Source organism: Schistocerca cancellata, chromosome 3 (assembly GCF_023864275.1).
Source record: "Schistocerca cancellata isolate TAMUIC-IGC-003103 chromosome 3, iqSchCanc2.1, whole genome shotgun sequence".
In the NCBI taxonomy this organism is placed as follows: Eukaryota; Metazoa; Arthropoda; class Insecta; order Orthoptera; family Acrididae; genus Schistocerca; species Schistocerca cancellata.
In genome coordinates, this window is record NC_064628.1 from 646866467 (window position 1) to 646890140 (window position 23674).

Genomic DNA, 23674 nt, shown 5'->3' on the forward strand with positions numbered 1-23674 from the left:
CTGTTCACCCTTTATCTATGGCCTTTTAGTTTTCATTATCTTGGGAGCTACCTTTGGGGTGGCCATGAATTTCATTTTCTCAAAGGAGATTTGTAGGCTGTTTTTTCAGACTATTCTTTCAGCAATTCTGTCTGTGTAGTGGCTATTTCCATTATTTCTGAAAAAGTACGTAGGTTGTCTGGAAGTACTAGACAGTCTATTTGTAGGTTGTTCTTTTTGTAACTTAACCTAACTCCCTCATTGATATAGCTTTCTTCAAATGACATTCTCTATTCCCTAATAATTTTTTCTACAACACAATTAAAGAGCAGTGTGAGAGACCATCTCCCTCCTTGACTCCAGTTTTAATCTAAAAACTTCTAGAATTTTCACCTCTAAATTTCACTTTGAAATAGGTGTTATTTAGTGTTTTACCATAACTTTTCTTTGTATTCCTAATAATTTTGGCTGTTTTGTTCCTGGTTTCAAGAAATACTGTCTGTTTTCCATATTTTTATCTTTATTTCATTTTTGTCATGCATTTTGTCTCCTTTCAAATGTCAATTCTACCGTCTTTTGATTTTGGTCAAAAGAATTGTTTCTTTTTCTATTTGAACAAATTATTGTTTCAGTTGTTCCCAGTTTTTTGGATTTCAGATTTCCAGTTTATGACAAAAGTTTCTTCCTTGTTCGTGTTTTGCATGTTATATTTCAGAGTCCATGGTATGGCTTATCTCCTGGTACTTCTTAAGTGGGAATTAACTTTCATTACAGTGGTCAGAATCTAAATCAGCGCTTCTTATTACCTTAACATTCTGGATTTCTTGGGAGGATTATCTAGATATTGCAACCTGATCTGCTCGGTCCACTCCGATTAATGTGACCACTGCCTTTTTTTTATGTCAACGTGATAACCAGTCACAGGCAGCAGGTCCCAAGCATTAGGAGTGAAGGGTATATAAAGTGTGTCAGGCGAGGGAGGGGGGGGGGGGGTGCAGAAAACAGTGCAGACATTGTCATAATGCAGAAATGGAGCAATTTGTCTGCCATCCAACAGGGCATGATTATTGGCTTCCAGGTCACATGTGGAAGCATTTGTGAAATCGCTAAGTTTGTAAACAGTTCGCATGCCACCATGGTTATTTGGTATTATCCAAATCCAGCATCGAGGAATCTAAATCAGCGCTTCTTATTACCTTAACATTCTGGATTTCTTGGGAGGATTATCTAGATATTGCAACCTGATCTGACTGAGAGAACTGTAGAATTAATTTGAAATAGATTCTTTGGGTGCGAATATCTTGACATTGGATGTATTGGGTATAGATATGCTATCTGTTAGTGAGATATGAAAATTTTAGGCAGACTGGTGCTCAACCCTGGATTTCATACTTATCCCAAGTGCTCACCTAAACTACTTTGGTGATCTATACACACCTCCTGGATCTGCCCAAACTTCCATGTGTCACATTGTCACATCCTTGTACCATAGTCCCCTACATTCATGACTTGATGCTCAAAGTATTACTCTGGATTCCAGCATCAGTGAGAATGAGAGCATCAGGAATTGGGACCAATGATGTTATCATCTGCCTGCCTTGGCATGTAATACTAACTTACATGTCTAAAGGAACAGGCTATAGAACTGCTGAAAGAACCAGCTGAAAAAGCAGACTTACAAACCTCCTTTGAGAAAACCATGATAAAGATTAAGGTGTTCTCCAAGATATTGAAAACTAAATATGGAAAAATGAGAAACTAACAAATTCAAGTATCTAAGAGAAGTAACTGAACAAGACATTTCAGAGAAAGCAACGATTAAAGCAAGATTTAAAAAGATGAAAAAAGTGTACTACCTCACTAAGGATGTACATAATAAGAACTCAATATTCCTAAATGCTAAACTGAGACACTACAGTAATTCACCCATAAACACTTTATGCTGCATAATATTTAATTCTCAACAAAAAGGCACTGGGGGAAACATTGGCAATCATAGAAAGAAAAAGATAAAGGCAAATTTTAGGACCAGCTAAAGAGAAAACACAGTTCAAAATAATTCATAATGCTTTATACATGTACTGAAAACATTATAGTCATGATTAGGAAAAGAAGAATAGATTTCTGTGACCACATCCAACAGACTGACAAAAAGACTGTTCATATACTTTGGTAAATTAAAAGTAGATAATGCAGGGTGCAAAGAAGTTGGAAGGGACATATCCAAACTCTGAATTACCCCACTAGATACCAAGGAATGTCCACCACTCAGAATGGAATTGCATGGTTCCAAAGGTTTTTGTCAAAAACCTAAGAAAGAAACGTGGAAGAAAAGAAAGAAGAAACAGTTGAAATAAATGTAGTCAGTAGTGGCTCATATGTAAAAGAAGAAACAGTATATTAACTTGTATAGGTTCAGTGCTGTATTTTAAAATTTACTGTGTACTTCAAATTGATTTTCAGTGTTAACTGCATTGTTTCATATGTTTCATCCATTTTCCTTATTGATATCGCTTTTGTGTTGCTGTAACAATGTGTAACACTTGTTCTATATTAATATCAAAAATTTTTGTGTATAAATGTATTTCATTTCTTAATTATCTGATAGGTACTAGGGCTTAGTTAGTCTGGGGTGCAGCTTGATGAAGACAAGTAAAATCCTTTTGGTATAATTTCATATCTTATGTTTGATTACAATCCTTTACAGAGAAGAAAGTATATGTCTTGTAGTCCTCAATTTTGATCACAAAAGACATTTATTAACACTTTGATGAGTACACTGCAATGCAGAATGAATGGTACATAGTCCATAAGAGTTACCTACACTGTGAATTTTCCAGTACTACAAATGAAAACAATCAAGACTTAACACACAACTTGAACTATGGTGCTGGAAACAACTTGGTGGCAAAACAGTCACTTGACTGTATATCTCTGTCCAGTGAAGTACTGCATAATAGCGGTATATCAATGACGGTAAAGAATAATTAGTGTAGTACAGCAGAGTCATCATCAATACTTCAGTCTGCTTTGGAGAGGAACACATTAACAACTGAACAGAACTTAGGCTGGGCCTGCTGCCACTTGACCTTAAATTGGCTGGCAGATGGACCCACATGACATGCTAGTGACAAATGGTGGTCCATTCGTAGTGACCCTGTCAGATGTAGGTGTAATGAATCATATCAGTATTTTGGACTGCCCATTAATGTGTTTAGGTGGATTATAAGGAAATATTTCCTCTACTTCTTGAATTGGTTTTGTAGTACTGTACTGTAATTACATCAGTCATACTGACATTGTTGAGTTCATGCATTTTTGTTACCACTCAGTGTATTTTTTCTACAATACAGTTAACAGTCCTAAAATTGATATACAAAGTACTTAAAATATTGGAAAGGCAACCAGTCACCTATTGTGTGTCGATGCTTGGAGCACACTAACACATAACAGAAAGCAGCAATCACAATAGTTTTCAACCACTAGGTCTTTTACTAGCAGTAGTATACACATTCACACACACAACCACACGGACACTCAAATCCATGCTTCCATAGCCATGGCAATACTGTGCTCTACGCATTGATCTGATTTAGAAGGGTGGTTGTCTTCCATTTGTTTTACATATAGCACCATCCAGAAATTTCTAGTATTGTTATATACAAAGTACCTTTATATGTAGTTAATAGTGATATAGTTCAGCTTATATTTTGCATACACATCCTTTATTTGTCTGATTTCAGAAACAGATTTACCTTCTGCTTTTTCTAAATTCCAACCAGTTGTAGATCATAAAAACAGATTAGTTGTGATTTTGTTATTTTATGTGATGGTATACAATTAAGTAAAAAGTGTATGATATTCCAGAAAGTATCATAATTTTGTTATCAGAATCATACTCTTGCAGTCTAGTGACATACATTTATTGCCATGCATTTACTTTCAGAGTGGTGGGGAAGATGGAATCCGTGGTCCAAGGGAACAGGGCACACTTGTGAAAGCTGCGATTGATGTAACAAAGGCTGTTTCACAGTTTATGAGTGCTGTTATCCAGGTGGGCAAATCAGTCAGTATAATGGTATGAAAGACAGTAAAGTTAGTTAGTTGGTTAGTTTCATGCTCTATGGATCATATGCACGATAAACTGTAATGATATGGAGCAAGTGTTAAAGTGTCAAATAGGCAACAATAATGTTATTGACAGCAGTTATTATAATTTATTTTAATACAGTGTATAGTATCATGCTGTATAAATCTGGTATTTTTTATTTTTTATTTTATTTTATTTATATAATTTTTTTTTATGCTGATGATATCGCTTTCACTGACACTGGAAATGACACAGAGGACCTAAAGGAACAAATCAAAACCAACCTAAGAATTTCCATTATCTGCTTTAAAGACAATGGATTAACTGTAAATCAGAATAAATATGAAAATGTAATCTGTAATTTATACAGCACTAACATTAGTTGTATGTCTGTTATACTTGTGGGTGTAAGCTTAGAATCACATACTTGTTATGTAAACTGAGAGCATATATGAGTACAAACTTGATGCTTAGCTCCTATTGTGCAGTTTTTCATAGCCACATAACATACTGCATACTGCTTTGGGGCAGCTCCACTGGGAAAAAGAGTTTTTATGTGGCGAAAGGGTGTAGCAGGTGTTTCCAGAAACAACATAGCCTGTAGGTCACCTTTTAAGAAACTGATTGTTGTGACAGTCCTATCATTACTTGTACTTATCTGCCTAGGCCACCCAATAGAAAACCAAGAGAGCTACAAATTAAGGCATTAATTTCATTGTCATAATACATGGCACAAAGAAATTATCAACCAGCTGTTTGCTAGACTGAGCAAGACTCACAATAGTTATATATACCTTCAAGTTAAATTGTTCAGGGCACTACCACTAGAAGCACACATTACCACATTAAAATTTTTTTATAAATGTTATACAAAAGGGGCTTAAAAAGAAGGTTTTTTGTCAGAGAGGAAGACTTTGATTGTGTGAAAGAAGAACTTAAAATTTAACTTATACTCATTGTGAGTTAGCAAGAAAATCTGTATGATTTAACTGTTAAATTTAATACCATATTATATTATTATATGCCTGAATATTATTAATTAAATATGAACAAATTATTGACATCAGCAGCATGCAGAGTGCTCACAGATTAAAAATAAATAAATAAAAATATTATAGAAGTATAGGGATACATGTGAAAATAGATGTTATTTCCTATTTGAAAGAACAAGCAGTACACAGCAATGGAGGAGACTCATTTTCAGCTGGTATAAATTTGTTTCAAAGCAAGATATATGGATACACAAATAAACAGTCAAATATGAATGGTGTTTAACAACTCTGTATGTATGAAGTATATGAATCAATTAGAACATTTTACTGAAAAACATAAATACAACTTGAAAGGGTGTATAATTATGTCTCCATTGATATACTACTGAGTGACCTTATGTAATTGATAAAACTACATTTAATTTCTTAAGAAATGAAAAACATTTAAGTTGTAGCAGGTTGCCAGTAAAGAGATTCTATGATAAGAGACTCTTTTAACACAACTGTATTAGAGAATTTCTTGCTGAGTGTGGTTTGTGCTTATATGGCGAGGGAGTAGTAAGATAAAGAAAAGAAAGGAAACTTACCTGATTCACAGTTTGATGGTTATGTTTGAAGAACTAAAACAAAATAAAAAACTAACATATGTAGAAAAATATGAGAATACAGGGTGCACATAAAGTCTGGGAACACTTTCAATTATTTATTGCACAAGAACCAAACATTGTACAGATATCATACATATATCATTTGAAGAGAAACCCTGAAAGTTTTTTTTTGTGTATACTGCCACAGTGTAGTTTGGTAATTTACTGATAGTCAGCACTAATTGCTAACATGGTGAGTTAAGGTGCGGAGCGAGCTTTCTGTGCATTGGAGTTTGACATAAGCAGGTGTGCTACAGCTGTTCAACGGATGTTTAGAACCAAGTACGATAAGAAGCCACCAACAAGGAAGGCCATTTACCACTGGCACAACAAATTTGTTATGATGGGTTACTTGTGCCTGTCAAAGAGAAGCGGATGTCCCAGTGTGAATGCAGTGAATGTGTAGTGCGTACGAGAGACATTCATAAGGAGTTCAAAGAAATCGATGCGTTGTGCATCCCGTGTTTGTGAAAAAAACTTTCAGGGTTTCTATTCAAAATGCAATATCTATGACATCTGTACCATGTTTAGTTCTTGTGCAATAAATAATTTAAAGTTTTCCTGGACTTTATGTGATGTTACATGACTGAGAACAATAATTCAACATTTTTTTTGTATGTTTAGAGTAAGGAACTGTAATTGCAGCATACAGGTTTGCACATGATCTCTCTTGTGGCTCAGGCTGCTGTCTCTACAGCTTCATGGTTTGTGTGTGTTTTTCCGTTACACTGTGATATGAGAGTCCATGTGTTTTCTTTGAATAGTTTTGAATGAAAATGCTACAAGAACCAAGAGAGAATCTAATTAACGCAATTCTATCTTTCATGTTCTGTTATTTTGTAAACTGCGACTGTGTAAAACAAAGTAAAATCCTGCACCATTACGTTGGGTAAAGACAGTAGGTGGATTTTTTCAGGATGCAATCATTCCACCTACATTAATACACTATAGTCCTAACCATAAATACTCAGTTTCAAAACTCAGTAGCATAAAAAATAACCAAAGGATTCTACAATTGAAAATAACTAGTAACACATAAGGCAAAAGAAATAAAGAGCATTACTGGTACAGAAGTCGTTAGTTCACTTAATGTGCAATGTTATTGCATTGTGTATTATTTATGGAGAGAATGAAATTTTAGCATTGGTTTTATTGAATTTTACTGCTGTTTAGGGAATGGCAAAATTAGATTGTCAATATGACTTTAAAGGCTTCGTGAAGAAGTGACTGTATTATTAATATTCTCAGATTGGATAGTCTAGAGACGTCACGATATATTGAAGCATTTGGTCAGCTGTAAAGTGTCACACTTCATACACGCAAGATGTTACTTTGTTTCTGAGTGGAAATGGATTCTTTTCATATCACAAACTATATTGTGAACCATTCTTGTCAAAAGCCAAACAGTGACTTAAAAATAATTCATTTACAATACTTTTCTTTTTTATCTTCTCACACTGATTAAAGATTTAATCTGAGGGCTAACAATGCATTTCCTTTTTGGACAACTGTTAACAACCCTCATCAAGCAACACTCACCTTGACCCACTGATTATCATATATATTAAACAGAGAAAAATTTTCTGTCATCTATCCAAACATAGAAATTTAACTGTGAAAGCATGAATTTTGATCATCATGATGGTCTTTTAATTCATGGTCAGTTTGCATAGTGTTGTAAACATGGTAACCTTTGCTGTGACTGTGATTCAATGCTTCCTCATGTCAGATGACTGATAACACACCATGTAACTCCCGCTTTTGAAAGCTCTAAAAAAAAGTTCACCAGTAATATTTTTGAGGGGCAGTAATACAGTTTTCTTTCTGTTAAAATATAAATTTGCATTCATCTTAATGTGGCTTTACTTTTCTTACTTTTTCATACATTGTGAGTAGGTACATTTAATATAAAAATATTTTGTGCTATTTGTATATGTAGTTAATTCTTTGGTTGTTAAGATTATCTGATTTAAAAAAAAATACAGACACAAATAATGTAAACCACTTGTTAAATTACAAGTCTAAAGTAATGAGTTAGCAGATTTGGCTGTGAATTTTCTGTCATATTAAGTGGAAGAAATATTTGATTTAAACAACTCTTAATTACCATTACTGTTTGTAAAACTAATCTCATAATGTTACAGGGTGCAACTCGTTCTTTCCAGTCATTCTTTAGGAGTGGCACAAATCTACTGAGCCAGTATTTTAGCCTGGGTTCAGCACAAGCAGGAAACTTCCAGTTACGGTAAATGAAAATGTGACTGCTTATAGCTGATAATTCTTATAATCAGTGTTTCTCATATCTCTTCAACTTAAAAATGTTTCCGATTTGTCCAATCATTAATTTAATGACTATTAGTGTTCATTCACAAAAGATAGCACATTTCTCTAAGCCTATGGACAAAAATTTCTCCCTTATCCCGCTTGATACTTTTGTGTAATCAATTTCTCTTCACTTTCTACTCCCATGAGCTGATGAAAAACTCACCTTGTGCACTTAGCAAATTATAACTGAAGAACTGTGGACTGAGGTGGATTTGGTATATCTTTAATTTTAATAAGTAAAAAACTTCCACAAATTCTCCTAACAACAACTTACACTTGGAGACAGTGACCAGGTGTGCAAGAGCTGTTGTGTGAATGTGTGTGAGTTTTGTACTTCTGAAGAAGGGCTCTGTTCAAAAATTGCAATATTTATAGCATTCTTTTTCATTGTATCTGCCTGCAGTTCATTGTATTCTCTATGTGATGATTTGCAAATTATTGTTTCCATGTTGTTATTCCCTCCTGCACATTCCATTGCCTAATTTTGATAAGATTTAGGTACAGTGATGTGTAAATGTCTACTTTAAATGGCATATGCAGTCACATTTAGAAGTGGATTGGGAAAGTGTTGATAAGTAACATATATTGCTGGGAAGAAATTTATTCACTGAAACAAGAATAACATGAAATATATGGGAAATAGTTTCAGTTATATGGAAATCTCATTGTTGTGGTATAAAGGAACTGATTTTTATCTGTAGTAGAGATTGATTGTGAAACACTTGTATGACACTTAAAAACAGTTCAAGTGTGTGGGTCCAGGGTGTACAAATTATCACAAGCCATTCTGACCCTTGAGTGAGTGTTATAGGAGTGCTGAAAATAGGCAGTGTGTACTGCATAAAGAAAGACTAATTCCTCCCCTCCCCAAAATATGGCTAATTAATTTCATAAATCAGTTTTAAGTGAGTAAACTAGAAACATCATATGGTGAACCCTCTCTTGAATTGTAACAGAAAGATATTACCCAGAAAAGATTGAGACATGCAGAAGGGTAACAATGACTAAATTACAGCTATGCAAACATTTTGACAGCAGATACTTGGCTGCAAAGGATAGACCATAATCTATAAGAGAAGGATAGTAAGTTGAAATTACAAAGGATGAAGAAAAAGAGAAATACTATGAAGAGAAATTTTCTAAGGCAGTAATCACCAAGCTACATAGATAGAGTACAGTTCAGTTGTCAGGGACTGAAATATTGTAAGAAAGGGAATATGAGCTTCATTCAAATGAAACCTGGTCAGTGTATCTACCTTTGCCTTACACGCAAGGTGGCACCACATAACTGCAGGTATGGTGGTGCCTTCTACTGGTAAAGAGACTGACGTGTGCACACTGTTTGATGTGGTGCCAGTGTGGTTTCACGCCGAAGAGAAGGTGGTCACACAAGTTATTGCCCACTACAGAACATGCAGGTGAGTAAGCAGGAACAATGAGGAGTGATTCAATTTTTGGAGGTGGAGGGAGTTGGGGGCCATGAAATGTATTGATGGATGAAGGCTGTGTATGGTGAGTATATTCTGAGTTGTTCAAGTGTTGTGGAATGGCACAAACGATTCCTTGAGGGGCACGAGTCACTGGAAGACGAGGCTCATCGTGTCATCACACCAGAAATGGTTGCAGAAGTGAATCCTGTAGTCTTGGACAACCGCAGAATCACATTAGATGAAATTCATTGGTGACAGGGTATTAGTGTGGGCACCACCCATACCATAATGCATCAACACTTGAACTTTCGAAAAATCTGTGTGCAGTGGGTTCCCCACCAACTGACCACCGAACAGCACAATACTCGAATGGCGCTGTCTTTGGTCATCTGCAACTTTATCATGAGGAGGACTGAGGACTTTATCATGAGGAGTACTGTCACTGGTGACGAAACATGGTGTCACCATTTTGAACCAGAAAGCAAGCGTCAGAGCAAGCAGTGGAAACATGGAACTTCACCACCTCCAAAGAAATCAAAGGCCATGCATACCAGTTCTGGTAAGCTCATGATGTCCTTCTTTTTTTACTACAAGGGACCACTGCTTGTTGAGTTCCTGGAACAGGAAACCACCATCAATTCCCAGCGCTAGCATGTCACTTTACAGAACCTTAGATGAGCCATCAAGTTGAAACGCTGAGGCATGTTGTCCAATGGCATTATTCTCCTGCATGATAATGCCTGCCCACACACACACGGCCAATGCGGTGAAGATGACATTGCAGTAATTTCGGTGGGAAACCCTGGAACATCCACGTACAGTCCTGACTTTAATGTGTTTGGACCTCTAAAACAAGCTATATGCAGACACCGATTCACAACGGATGATGAAGTGTGTGGCTGGGTCCAGGCCTGGATCTGACAGCAGCCCAGTAGCTTCTTCAAGGATGGAATCGACAGGCTAGTGTTGCAATGGGATAAATGTGCCAAGAGTTTTGGTGACTATTTTCGAGTATGTGCACTGTGTATAACTACATTTTTGAGTTAATAAAATCATTACATTACTTTGCACTAATGAACAGGTTTCATTTGAATGCCCCTTATAATTCAGGCTGGAGAGACCAGTATAGATGCTGAAAAACTGCATGAGAAAAATTTGTTGGCATGTAATCGAAGACGCCAGCTTCAAATAGAACAGTAGGAAAGAGGTAACTTAAAACCGTAAAATAGCAATCTTGTTTAGAAATGAAATCAACTTGAAATGCAGTGAATTAGAACCAAAATGGATGAATCATATATGAAACTACAGGGTTTGAGAGGGTATGTGATTTTAGTTTAGTGATTATAAATTCAAGTTGGATTTACAATGTACTTGGCAGTATGAGCTCACTGATCATTATGATATTATACCACCTCTGGCCTGGATATATGCTCTGATTTGGTTAGGAAGAGTGTCATATAGCTGTTCTATCCTCTCCTGAGGCAAGTTGGCCCGCAACTGTTGTAACTGGTCCTTGATATCCTGTATACTAGCATTAGGATGGAGCTGATGTCTGAGCTGGTTCCACACATTTTATTGGGAACAGATCTTTGGATCATGCTGGCCACTGGAGTATCTTTGCATCATGCAGACAGTCCACTGATACATGTGCCATGTGAGGATGAACATTGTTCTGCTGAAAAATGGCAGTACATTTCTGAATTCTGTTGCATGAGAGGTAACATATGAAGACATAGGATGCCCGTGATGTTGCATTATGGCACCAGAGTTCCCTCAGTCACTACCAGCCCTGACCTGAAGTCATACCTAATGACTCCACACACCAGGATGTCAGGAATAACACCAGTCTGCCTCTTCAAAACACTGGAAGAATGGGACCTCTCCCTAGGTTCCACTATTCATCAGCACTTCTTGCTTTCCAATCATAGCATCACACCAAACACAGCTGCTTGTCTTGTGGTGTGAACAGCAGCATATTCGTGGGACAGTAATCCTCTAGTCCAGTTGCTGCTAGCCTCTGACCAATGGTGTGGCGGTCAGACACAGTTTACAGGAATCTTGATGACAAGTATGCTTGCCCCTCATGTTCCCATTCAGTCCAACACCAGGTCACTGTTACATATGAGTGCTCCACAAATCTGCATATTGCATTATTTGACAAGTCAACCAAATGGAGATCCACAATGAGGTCTCTTTCAAACTCTGCCAAGTGCTGATAACGATGTCTCACACAAGTATTTGGCATCTCTGTGTCCTTCACAGTTATCACTCAACATCTGATGCTGTTCTTGCCTGTTATACATAGCGTACCAAGTCTGGTAACACAAAACATGAACAACTAATGAACTCTGGTGGCCATTCTACCTGTTGCAGAGAATTTACAGCCTTAATCATTTATTTAACTGCCAGTGTTGTGTATATGTACAATGTTACACAGACATCTAACCACGTCGTCTGGGTGTTTCATGTTTTTTGTCAGGTAGTGTATATGAAGAAACTGTATGGCTGTAGAAGAGTAGATTCTGAGTACATAAAAATGAAATGTAATTTGAGGAAAACAAAAGATAGTAAAGGGCTTAATGTATTGGGGCTTATGGGAAGCTTATGTTACGTGCGGAATTAAGGGTACATAGATATTAGATATGGTAAAATCTCTGCATTATTCAGTGGCGTAGCATGGTTGTAAAGGTTGGGGAGACTCTACAGTTATTATAGGGAGACAAAATAGTACAATAAACAATAATTTAAACAAATGAAACAAAATGCATCAAATAAAACAACAACAACTACTACTACTACTACTACTACTACCACTACCACTACCACTACCACTACCACTGCCACTAATAATAATAATATTAATAATAATAATATCTAACTTGTTCAAGAAACAATGACAAATTTGTAGAACTCCAGCAATAAGAGAAGAAGCACTTATATTTTCTTGTACACAAGTGCAATGCGCCTGCCTTTTCTTTACACGAATAAGTCTATAACTCGGTTTACAAAGATCTGATCACTGGATAGATCTCCAAGTAGTGTCTTTTCTATTGCTAACATGCTCAAACATGACAGCTGGGTGTTGGACATTGAACTCCTTAAATAATTCTTCACTCATTTAAGAGTACTCATGCTTAATTCTATGCTTGCTATAATTGCGGGTAGGGTCAAAACCAAACGCAGGAACTTCGTTTTTTCTTCATAAACAGAGTTTAAATCATTGTTGGCAATGTACTCTGAGAGGATTCTTGGAGATAAATGTTTTTTTTTTCTCATCAGCATATATGTTACACAGTTCATTCTCAAGTTGTTCTTGTTCGTAAAAAGGGTACTGTTCTAATAACTGAAGCAGTTTCAACTTTGGGAATGCTCTTTGATAGTTTGGGAAACACTTTTCATTCAGAAGTTCAACAAACTGAATTTGGGATAAAGTCTTTAAATCTTCTTTCCATCTGAACAATTTGCAAATCCAGTATCTTGTCAGTTAGTGCCCTGAGAGATGTCTTTTGACTGTCACAGAATGATAAGTTGCCATTCAAACACAAGCTGCATTTAATGCATTCATCAACGAATGTTTCTGTTCTTAATCATCATAAGTTTCTCAAAACTGTTCATATTTCGTTGTGGCAAGCAGTTATACTGACAGATTTTGACTGAAGAACATTAAAGAGATGGTTAACATAAACAAAGCCCCCTCGGTAGAAGCAAAGCAAGTAGACAAACATAGGATCATCCATTCGTCATTTCATTCCCACAGCACAGCTCAAAGATTCTGGGTCCCATTGAGAGTCTGTATCATCAATTATATAATTAAAAATGGTATATAACTCTGAGAAATGACTAGATATTGTTGAAACTGCACTGGAATGAAAGTGTCAGCGACTGTTGCTTGCATGTGGCAGTTTAAATCCTTTCTCAGTTAGCAATATAATTTGTGTTGATGATTTGCTGAAAAACGAATGGAATGTAGTATGATCACTTACAAACATGCGTACTTGTCATATGATTTTGGAAGCATGTAACAGTACCAAATTCAGGTGGTGTGCATAACAATGAATAAACAGCACATAGAGAGAGAACTGCTTCACCAATTTTTGTTGTCCTCTTTCTCTGCCCGCCATTACTGAAGGGCCATCATATGTTTGACTAATCACTTTTCCTTCCACATTCCATTCTTTCAATACTGCATGAATAATGCTTGACAAACTTTCAGCAGTTTTATCTCCAGAAACGTCATAAAATCCAATGAATCTTTCCTCAATTTTGTCTGCAATACAGTACCTGAATATTATAATCATTTGACTCTTGCATGACACGTCTAATGTTTCATCAGCTTTAATCGAAATGATATTGCAGTTCTGAATTTCAGATTTTATTTCCTCATTAACTGCCAGACTTATCATTTCTATTACATCATTCTGTATATCTGGAGAAGTTACTTTAAAGGTTGCAGATGATGACAGATGGCCTCGGATTAACTGCTCTCCTTGAGCTAGTAAATCCAACAATTCCAGATAGTTACTGTTGTTGCTAGAGGATTCGTTTCCTCGCAGAAGGCTAGTTTTTGTTTACAAATAAATACAATTGCCTGAATAAGACAAGCCAATACTCTCCATCTGGATGTAACTTGTTCGTTGTATTTTGTTGCTGTCAGATGAGCGGCTTCAGAAAGGACGTGCTCAATTCTACTTTTGCCCAATAACTGAAATGATTCTTTGCTCTGCAGGTGACGTTTTGATATCTGATGCTTTTGCGCTTTGCTGTCAAAGTTCTTTATTGTACAAATGCCCTCATAGCACCATTCCTTTTCACCACCAAACAGAAGACATATATAACATTATAATCTGTCATTAACTGCATTCGCAATCAGCGAAGTATACTTTTTGTACCAGGCTGTCTGAAAAGTTTGTTTTTGTTTGGCTTCACTTAAAACTACTCAGAGTATAGGAGTAGGTTGTTTATCCTTCAATTCCCACTTCTTTCGTTCGTTAATGTAGAAAAAGGCATTTTCAATAAAAATTCTATAAGTTGTTCAGTTGCTGGCTCACTCATGTTGGCGACACAATGAAAATATGCACAAAAATCACACAAGAATGACTATGAACACAAACCGCGTGACTGTTCACTTCCATGTTAAAAGTCAGCATAGAAGTGGCAGAGACTAGTCTCGATACCTACTAGCAAGTGCAGGGCACCAGCCTTCGTGGAAGACGCGAGGGGGAGGGGAGCCGAGAGTGTCAACAAAAGTGCAGGCACACACAGCCAGGTAAGTGGAGGGAGGCAGAGACTGGGAGCAGTCGAGTCTCAAACAGGCAAATACACCAATACTCAGGGTGCAGCGCAGGCTACAAAAATGATGTCTTCGTACATTTAGAGATCTTAGTAGAAAGTTGTTTATATTTTTGTTATGAATTACGATTGCATCTTTTTTAAGCAGGAATACAGGGGAGACTAAGTCTCAAAGTCTCCCCTCACACTACGTCACCGGCATTAATAGAAATACGTCATACAACATGATACAAGAGAAAGAGAAGGCTGACATGGAAGAAGTAGATGCTGATGCTCTTTCACAATTAATTGCAGAACCCCTATACAGTTGAGTCAGAGGAAAGCATCTTCCAAAATAGCCGCACATGCACTATGTTGTCAAACAAATGTTTTAGTTAAGGACAGGTCCTTACTGCATCATTAACTGGAAGTTCTTGAATATTTATTTGAAAAGGTTAACTCTGAACAGATCCATTTATTGACATTTCACAACAAGCACTTTGATGTACTCCACCTCCATTTCTGAAGTTTTGGCCTCATGTCTTCCAGTCATTGCCGCAGTTAACCAAAGACTATATGTGTAGATAGCAGTGTATGCATTTGCACTTTATATTGACTGGCAGTCAGAAGAGCTACACGGCCACCGATATTAAAACTGTCATATGTTAACTCCTTGATCGGACTGTCCCTTGTGCCGCTGTGCTTTCTTGGAGTGTGGCATAATGTGACATGTTTTGATGCATTTTCCTGAAATCAGGTGATTGTTGCTATTGTAAGTTGTTGACAATTTGAATCTTTGGCAACAGGAACATTTATTATGAAAATAAGTGTGTTACAGATGGTTTATTTTGACAGTTATACGAAGGTTTTAGCTGAAGGACCAAATGCCTGCACAATACTTTTCGGGTAATAGATGTTTCAAGATTTTTTTTCCCTCAAGTAATACATTTCAAAGTTGGTTTTCTGATGCATGCTTTGTAGGATTGTGAACAAAGAATAGAAATCTCAATTGTTATTTGCTACCCATCTGTTCACTTATGATCATTGTTTCTGTGTACCCAATGTGAACTTACAAACTGTTCAGCATATTTGTTTGTCTCATTAATTACTACCATTAACAATCTACCACTGAAAATGAATGTGAAAATACTAACTGGACCCTTGCAGCTGGTGTAAAACTCTAAATACACTATGTAGAGCCTCCTGAATGTCTCCAGCTGTGGGCCCAAGCACTGTTGATGGAGCACACAGTGCAGCACTGCCAGGCAAGCTGAACTCAGTTTGTTAACCACAGTTGAAGGGTTAATACTGACTATTAAAGAACTTGAAAATATACCATTTTGTTACAAAGTCTGTTGTAATTTAAAACCATCCAGTGTATTCAATCAACTTAGTTGTGAATTTTGCACTGTCTGTGGACATATCACAATAGGACTTGAGTTGTCATCATTTAGTGAAAATCTCCATGTATTTGTAGTTAAATGTTCACCACAAATGTTCAGTTATTTGTTTATTTTGACTGTATATTTTCAATGGGATCAAAAATAGGATCAGTACTGTAGGTAAAGCATATACATTGGTGGTTTTGTTAGTTTCTGTAGATTTATCTTCTACATTACTTACTTTTGTTAAGAAAAGTTTGGTTAACATGGATAGATGGGTGTAGGAGCCACTGTTCAGTCACTAGACAGGGAGGTTTACTTAGAGAAATGAAAAAGTGTGGTGATGCCATGTGAAACTTACATTTTAATTTGGCATTTAATGGTTTAAGTGGAAGTTTTCTCCCACTCACATGGAGTGAATATCTAAGAGGCATTATGTTGAAAGTGCTGTAAGTGTAAATATTTAGAGTAGCTGACTTCAGTGATTATGTAAACTGCTGTATTTCTTTAAGCTTTAAAAAGTTGAAGTTAAGAAGAAGTTTTATTTATTTATTTATTTATTTATCTCTTGTTCCGGTGATCCATGTTGTGACACTATCACAGGATATGGAACGTGTCAATTTTACAAGCTTTTGGCCAGAATTTATGGTAATACATAAAACAAAACAAAAACAGCAAATAGTAATTTAGGCCCCACTACAAAAAATACATTTTAGAGAGAGATAGAGATTACAAAACAAAAAACAGTAAACAGTAACTTAGGTCCCACTACAAAAAATACATTTTAGAGATAGATAAAGATTACAAAATAATAAGTGTTTCAGAGAAATAAATATTGCAAAATATGTGTTTACAATAAAAATATCTGGTATTATAAATACAAATTTGGGCATACATTTGCAATTTACAATACAAGAAATGTTAAACACTATAGTTCAGGAACTCTTCTATTGTATAAAATGATCCTTGCAATAATAACTGCCTTAAGGTTTTTTTAAACAATAGATCATCATCTAGCAAACACTTAATTCTTGAAGGGAGGGAATTAAAAATCTTACAGCCACTGAAATGGACCCCTTTTTGCACCATACTTAGATTTGGCTGTTCATGGTGGATATCATCTTTCCTTCTAGTATTGTGATTGTGATGTGCACTATTCAGCCTAAAGATGGATTTTTCTTTCCTTAAGAAGCACATCAATGAGAATATATATTGTGCAGTGGATGTAAGTATTTCAAGCTTCTTAAAAAGATTCCTGCATGTGGCTCTAGGATGGACTCCACACATGATCCTTATGACTCTTTTTTGTATCCAGTGGCTGATTTCCCCAAAATATAATTCCAAATCCCATAATTCCATGAAAGTAACCATAATACGCTGACTTCATGGTTTCCATATTTCTATAAGAAGAAACAATGCGCAATGCGTATGTTGCTGAACTTAGTCTTTTGGATAGATCCACGATGTGATTTGACCAATTCAGTTTGCTATCAATATGCAAGCCTATGTATTTTGAGGAATCTACCCTGGTTATTGTCTGCTCACCTATTTTTATTACTATTTTGTGGAACTGAATGTAGTTTGTTTTACAGTAATTTAAAGAAAGACCATTAATGTTGAACCAGTTCACCGTTTCATTTAAAACCTTATTTGATGTTACCTCAAGTTTACCTATTGAATTATCAATAAGTAGTGTAGTATCATCTGCGAAAATGGAAGAAGATGTTGAGATTTAGCAGCTAGTTAATACCTCTTGATAAAAATATGCAACCACAGTCATCAGGTTAGTAATCCAATCCACTGGCTTATGTAACATCAACCTGAAAGGCATATTGGTGAAGTATTGTGTTTAATCTTTAGACCCACAATGTACTGTCACCAAATATACGCTTCCAATTTCATTTGTTGATGATGATATATTGAGGAAATTTTATTTTATTGTCTGTACTTCAACCACTACCTCTGTGCTGACTGTTATCATTTAATGGGGCTAGCCTCTGGTTATCAGATAGATTATATAATGGTAAGACAGAGATTTAGGAACCAGGTTTTAAATTGTAAGACATTTCCAGAGGTAGATGTGGACTCTGACCACAATCTATTGGTTATGAACTGTAGATTAAAACTGAAGAAACTGCAAAAAGGTGGGAATTTAAGGAGATGGGACCTGGATAAACTGAAAGAACCGGAGGTTGTACAGTGTTTCAGGGAGAGCATAAGGGAACAATTGACAGGAATGGGGGAAGAAATACAGTAGAAGAAGAATGGGTAGCTCTGAGGGATGAAGTAGTGAAGGCAGCAGAAGATCAAGTAGGTAAAAAGATGAGGGCTAGTAGAAATCCTTGGGTAACAGAAGAAATATTGAATTTAATTGCTGAAAGGAGAAAATATAAAAATGCAGTAAATGAAACAGGCGAAAAGGAATACAAACCTCTCAAAAATGAGATCGATAGGAAGTGCAAAATGGCTAAGCAGGGATGGCTAGAGGACAAATGTAAGGATGTAGAGGCTTATCTCACTAGGGGTAAGATAGATACTGCCTACAGGAAAATTAAAGAGACCTTTGGAGAAAAGAGAACCACTTGTATGAATATGAAGAGCTCAGATGGAAACCCAGTTCTAAGCAAAGAAGGGAAAGCAGAAAGGTGGAAGGAGTATATAGAGGGTCTATACAAGGGCAATGTACTTGAGGACAATATTATAGAAATGGAAGAGGATGTAGATGAAGATGAAATGGGAGATATGATACTGCGTGAAGAGTTTGACAGAGCACTGAAAGACCTGAGTCGAAACAAGGCCCCGGGAGTAGACAACATTCCATTAGAACTACTGATGGCCTTGGGAGAGCCAGTCCTGACAAAACTCTACCATCTGGTGAGCAAGATGTATGAGACAGGCGAAATACCCTCAGACTTCAAGAATAATATAATAATTCCTATCCCAAAGAAAGCAGGTGTTGACAGATGTGAAAATTACTGAACTATGAGATTAATAAGTCACAGCGGCAAAATACTACCGCAAATTCTTTACAGACAAATGGAAAAACTGGTAGAAGCCGACCTCGGGGAAGATCAGTTTGGATTCCGCAGAAATGTTGGAACACATGAGGCAATACTGACCCTACGACTTATCTTAGAAAATAGATTAAGGAAAGGCAAACCTACATTTCTAGCATTTGTAGAGTTAGAGAACGCTTTTGACAATGTTGACTGGAATACTCTCTTTCAAATTCTAAAGGTGGCAGGGGTAAAATACAGGGAGCGAATGCCTATTTACAATTTTTACAGAAACAAGATGGCAGTTCTAAGAGTTGAGGGACATGAAAGTAAAGCAGAGGTTGGGAAGGGAGTGAGACAGGGTTGTAGCCTCTCCCCGATGTTATTCAATCTGTATATTGAGCAAGCAGTGAAGGAAACAACGGAAAAATTCGGAGTAGGTATTAAAATCCATGGAGAAGAAATAAAAACTTGGAGGTTTGCCGATGATATTGTAATTCTGTCAGAGACAGCAAAGGACTTAGAAGAGCAGTTGAACGGAATGGATAGTGTCTTGAAAGGAGGATATAAGATGAACATTAACAAAAGCAAAACGAGGATAATGGAATGTAGTCGAATTAAGTCAGGGGATGCTGAGGGAATTAGATTAGGAAATGAGACACTTAAAGTAGCAAAGGAGTTTTGCTGTTTGGGGAGCAAAATAACTGATGATGGTGGAAGTATTATAAAATGTAGACTGGCAATGACAAGGAAAGCGTTTCTGAAGAAGAGAAATTTGTTAACATCGAGTGTAGATTTAAGTGTCAGGAAGTCGTTTCTGAAAGTATTTGTATGGAGTGTAGCCATGTATGGAAGTGAAACATGGACGATAAATAGTTTGGACAAGAAGAGAATAGAAGCTTTTGAAATGTGCTGCTACAGAAGAATGCTGAACATTAGATGGGTAGATCACATAACTAATGAGGAGGTGTTGAATAGGATTGGGGAGAAGAGAAATTTGTGGCACAAGTTGAGAAGAAGAAGGGAGCGGTTGGTAGGACATGTTCTGAGGGCAGTGTGGAGGGTAAAAATCGTAGAGGGAGACCAAGAGATGAATACATTAAGCAGGCTGCAGTACGTACTGGGAGATGAAGCAGCTTGCACAGGATGGAGTAGCATGGAGAGCTGCATCAAACCAGTCTCAGGACTGAAGACAACAACAACAACAACAGCCTCTGGCACATACATTAATTATTATAATTTATGTCTATTTCTCTCAGCTATCATTTTATCTTATTTTTGTCAGTGTTATCCAAGTTCACTTACTTTATACTTGGTAGAAATAACTATTTCCTCACAGATGAGTTTGTATTGATTGTTGGATCATATAAAATGTCTTTGGGGCATACACATTTCACTTCCCATTCTGTGCAATTTGTAAAACTACATAATGCTAAACTGTAACAAGTACAGCTAATACTTTTGGAAATTCTGACAGAATTCTTCAGTTTTCCAATATTTATGTGAATGTTAAATTTTTGTTATCTGTCATTGGCAATATTCGCAATATCATTTCTGATATCAGTGCTGTAGTGTATCTCATGGTTAGGATGTGATTCCCTTATTGTGAGAAAGCACAATAAATGCAGAAGTATATGAACACATTTTACAGTATTGTGTACTGCTTATAGAAGAGGAACAATTTGAAAATGATGATTATTTGTACTGGCATGACAATGCAACCTGTGAGAAAGCAGCATTTGTGAGGCAATGGTTTGTGGACAGTAACAGTCCTGAAATGGACTGGTCTGCTCAGAATCCTGACCTGAACCAAGTGGAACACCTTTAAGATGAGCTATAATGTTGACTTCACCCTAGACACCAGTGTCCAATATCACCACCTACTCAGATTTTGGCTGTTGAAGAATTAGGGGCTGCCATTCCTCCATACCTAAACAGAAACTTCACTAAGAGTGTCCACAGCAGTGTTAAAACTGCCATAAGGGTGAAGGGTAGGCTACTTATAGGTGCCCAAATACTTTTTATCAAGGAGTGTATATGTGTTTGTGTGTGTCAGGCTCTGAAGAAAAATATGGATTGAATAGCTAAGCTACAGTATTCACTCACTTCTTTTAGCAATTGTCCACTGCTCAATGCTTCTGCAAAGCAAATTTTCTTCACACATTATTTACACATTCAGTAATTTATATTTTGTTCAAAAATTTACATTATTAATATTTTCATTTTAAGTTTTTGATTGTGTGGGATATCCAGGTGTCAAGGTTGTAAAAGATCCATGCAGCCACGCCTACTATCTAAATTTTGCTTTACTTTCCTCACTGTGTTGATTATTTATGTAATTACACTAACATAATTTGTACATGTTTTAAGCATTTTGTACAAATTAGAAAGCATACCTCTTATATTCATTTCTATATGCAATGCAAACAATGGTCTTTGGTTTTTCTCTTTCAGGTGAAACAATGGAAAGAATACATGAAGAATCATATGGCAACTTGCAATACTAATATCTCAGGACGGAAGTACCAACTTCAGGGAATAACCAATTTAATTAATATGCTACATTTGTGATTTGTGGCATTCAGTTTGGTAAAAAAGTTCCTTATTTTATATCCCAGTCTATTTTGTGTACTTCAATCATATGAGGGTATCTCTTCTGAGGAAGTGACAAAGTACAGAAAGGCTGTGCAAGGACAAGGACAAACTTGTCAACAACAGCTGACTTAGATCCTAGTGTGTATTTTGTTTTGGGTTTGTATGAATCTTTTTCAACTGAGACAAATCAGTATCTTGAAGATTCACAGCATTTAAAGTCCACATTTTGTTCAACTGTGATGCATCTTGCGAACCCAAAATTAAATGCATAAAACTGAACTCCGGTGTTAGATGACTGTTCATAAGGATCACTTGTCTACTGGAGTAATAGCATAATTTGTTGTCATTAATGAAAAGCAAAAATCATTTATTTCCACTAACAGATGACCACCCTTTTATGTGTAACACCTTTAACTGTCCTGTGCTTAAGATGGAATTTCTGCTTGATGTGGTTTTGATTAACAATGTGTAAAATGACATCTGGTATAGTTGTAAATATTACACTATCTTTTTTTAATTTTCGTTTTGTAAATATATTTGGATCTCACACCACCTAAGATCCTGTGTAATGAGGTACTGTACATGCTCTTGGTTCAATAACATTATTATCACAGTCTGAAGGTCATATTACTGTTTCATTTCAAGTGAATGACCAGAAACGAAATTTACGTTCTAGAATCATTTATCTTCATACTTTTTTAATTTGTGGATGTTAATTTCCTTTAAAGCAGCAGCTTGACTCAATGTTGTATTATGAAACCGCCACAGTAGTTTTCCAGTTAAGAGAAAGTACAAAGTGCTTGTAATTTTTTTTTTAATATGAGACTTAGTATAATGTTCCAAAATGATCTTTGCAGTGTGACTGAGGATAAAACTAAGACACAAATAATGCATATATGTTGTAAACCAAGATTTATTAACAATTATCAGCTAAGCTGCTGATATTCCAGAAAATGTTTTCATTATATAATCTCCCAATTCATTGTTGATAACAGGACATTTTTGGTAGTTCTTCTACTGATATGTACATTATTTATGTCTCTCAGAGGACTAGGTACAGTTACTTTCAGAAACACGTGTATAAAATTGCTTTTGTTGTTTGTACAGTGTATGTTTGTTTGTATAATAATAAATGATACTTGTTAATAAAATGTCATTAGTTTCTTATTGCTCATATTCCCAATAAGAACACAAGAAAGACATTTCAAAGTCAAAAGTAAATAGATCAACAGAAACAGGATTTTACCCATTTTTGTATTTACTTTGTACATTTATTTATATAATTTCTTCTATTTGCAAATGCATTTGCGAGAGAATGTGTATGTTGTCAACTTTTGACAAAGGCCTTGTTGGCTGAAAGTAAAGTTACCAACAATCTATTTTGTTGTGCCTTTCTGTGACTCAGCATCTCTGCTATATGGTGAATAGTGAATACTATCCTTTTCATTCTATTGAGAAATCTAAATATTCTTTCACTCAGATGACTGCACCACAGACGTACATAAAGAGATGAGACATGCAACACTTTATCTGTAGTTTTAAATTCTGGTCTTAAAATTATTTAAAAAATGGCTCTGAGCACTATGCGACTTAACTTCTGAGGTCATCAGTCACCTAGAACTTAGAACTAATTAAACCTAACTAACCTAAGGATATCACACACATCCATGCCCGAGGTAGGATTCGAGTCTGCGACCGTTGTGGTCACGCGGTTCCAGACTGAAGCGCCTAGAACCGCACGGCCACACATTAAAATTATTTGCTGGCACTCTTTCATACATGTGACTTGAGTACAAACATACAGATCGTAAGTTACTTATGTATACAGGGTGGTCCATTGATCGTGACCAGGCCAAATATCTCACAAAATAAGCATTAAAAAAAAAAATACAAAGAGCAAAACTTGTCTAGCTTGAAGGGGAAACCAGATGACGCTATGGTTGGCCCCCTAGATGGCGTTGCCATAGGTC

At 36.2% G+C, this 23674-nt stretch overlaps 1 protein-coding gene across 4 annotated transcripts in view; it reads left to right on the plus strand.

The window, feature by feature from the left end:
* Positions 1-22849, plus strand: part of LOC126175602 (mucin-17-like) — a 207199-nt gene extending 184350 nt beyond the window's left edge. For all 4 annotated transcript variants that reach the window (XM_049922476.1, XM_049922475.1, XM_049922477.1 and 1 more), the window contains 3 exons: positions 3926-4033; positions 7853-7953; positions 21564-22849. In XM_049922476.1, the coding sequence (XP_049778433.1) occupies positions 3926-4033; positions 7853-7953; positions 21564-21567 (213 nt within the window). In that variant the 3' untranslated portion in view covers positions 21568-22849. The remainder of the gene's footprint in view (positions 1-3925; positions 4034-7852; positions 7954-21563) is intronic.
* The last annotated feature ends 825 nt before the right edge of the window (positions 22850-23674 follow it).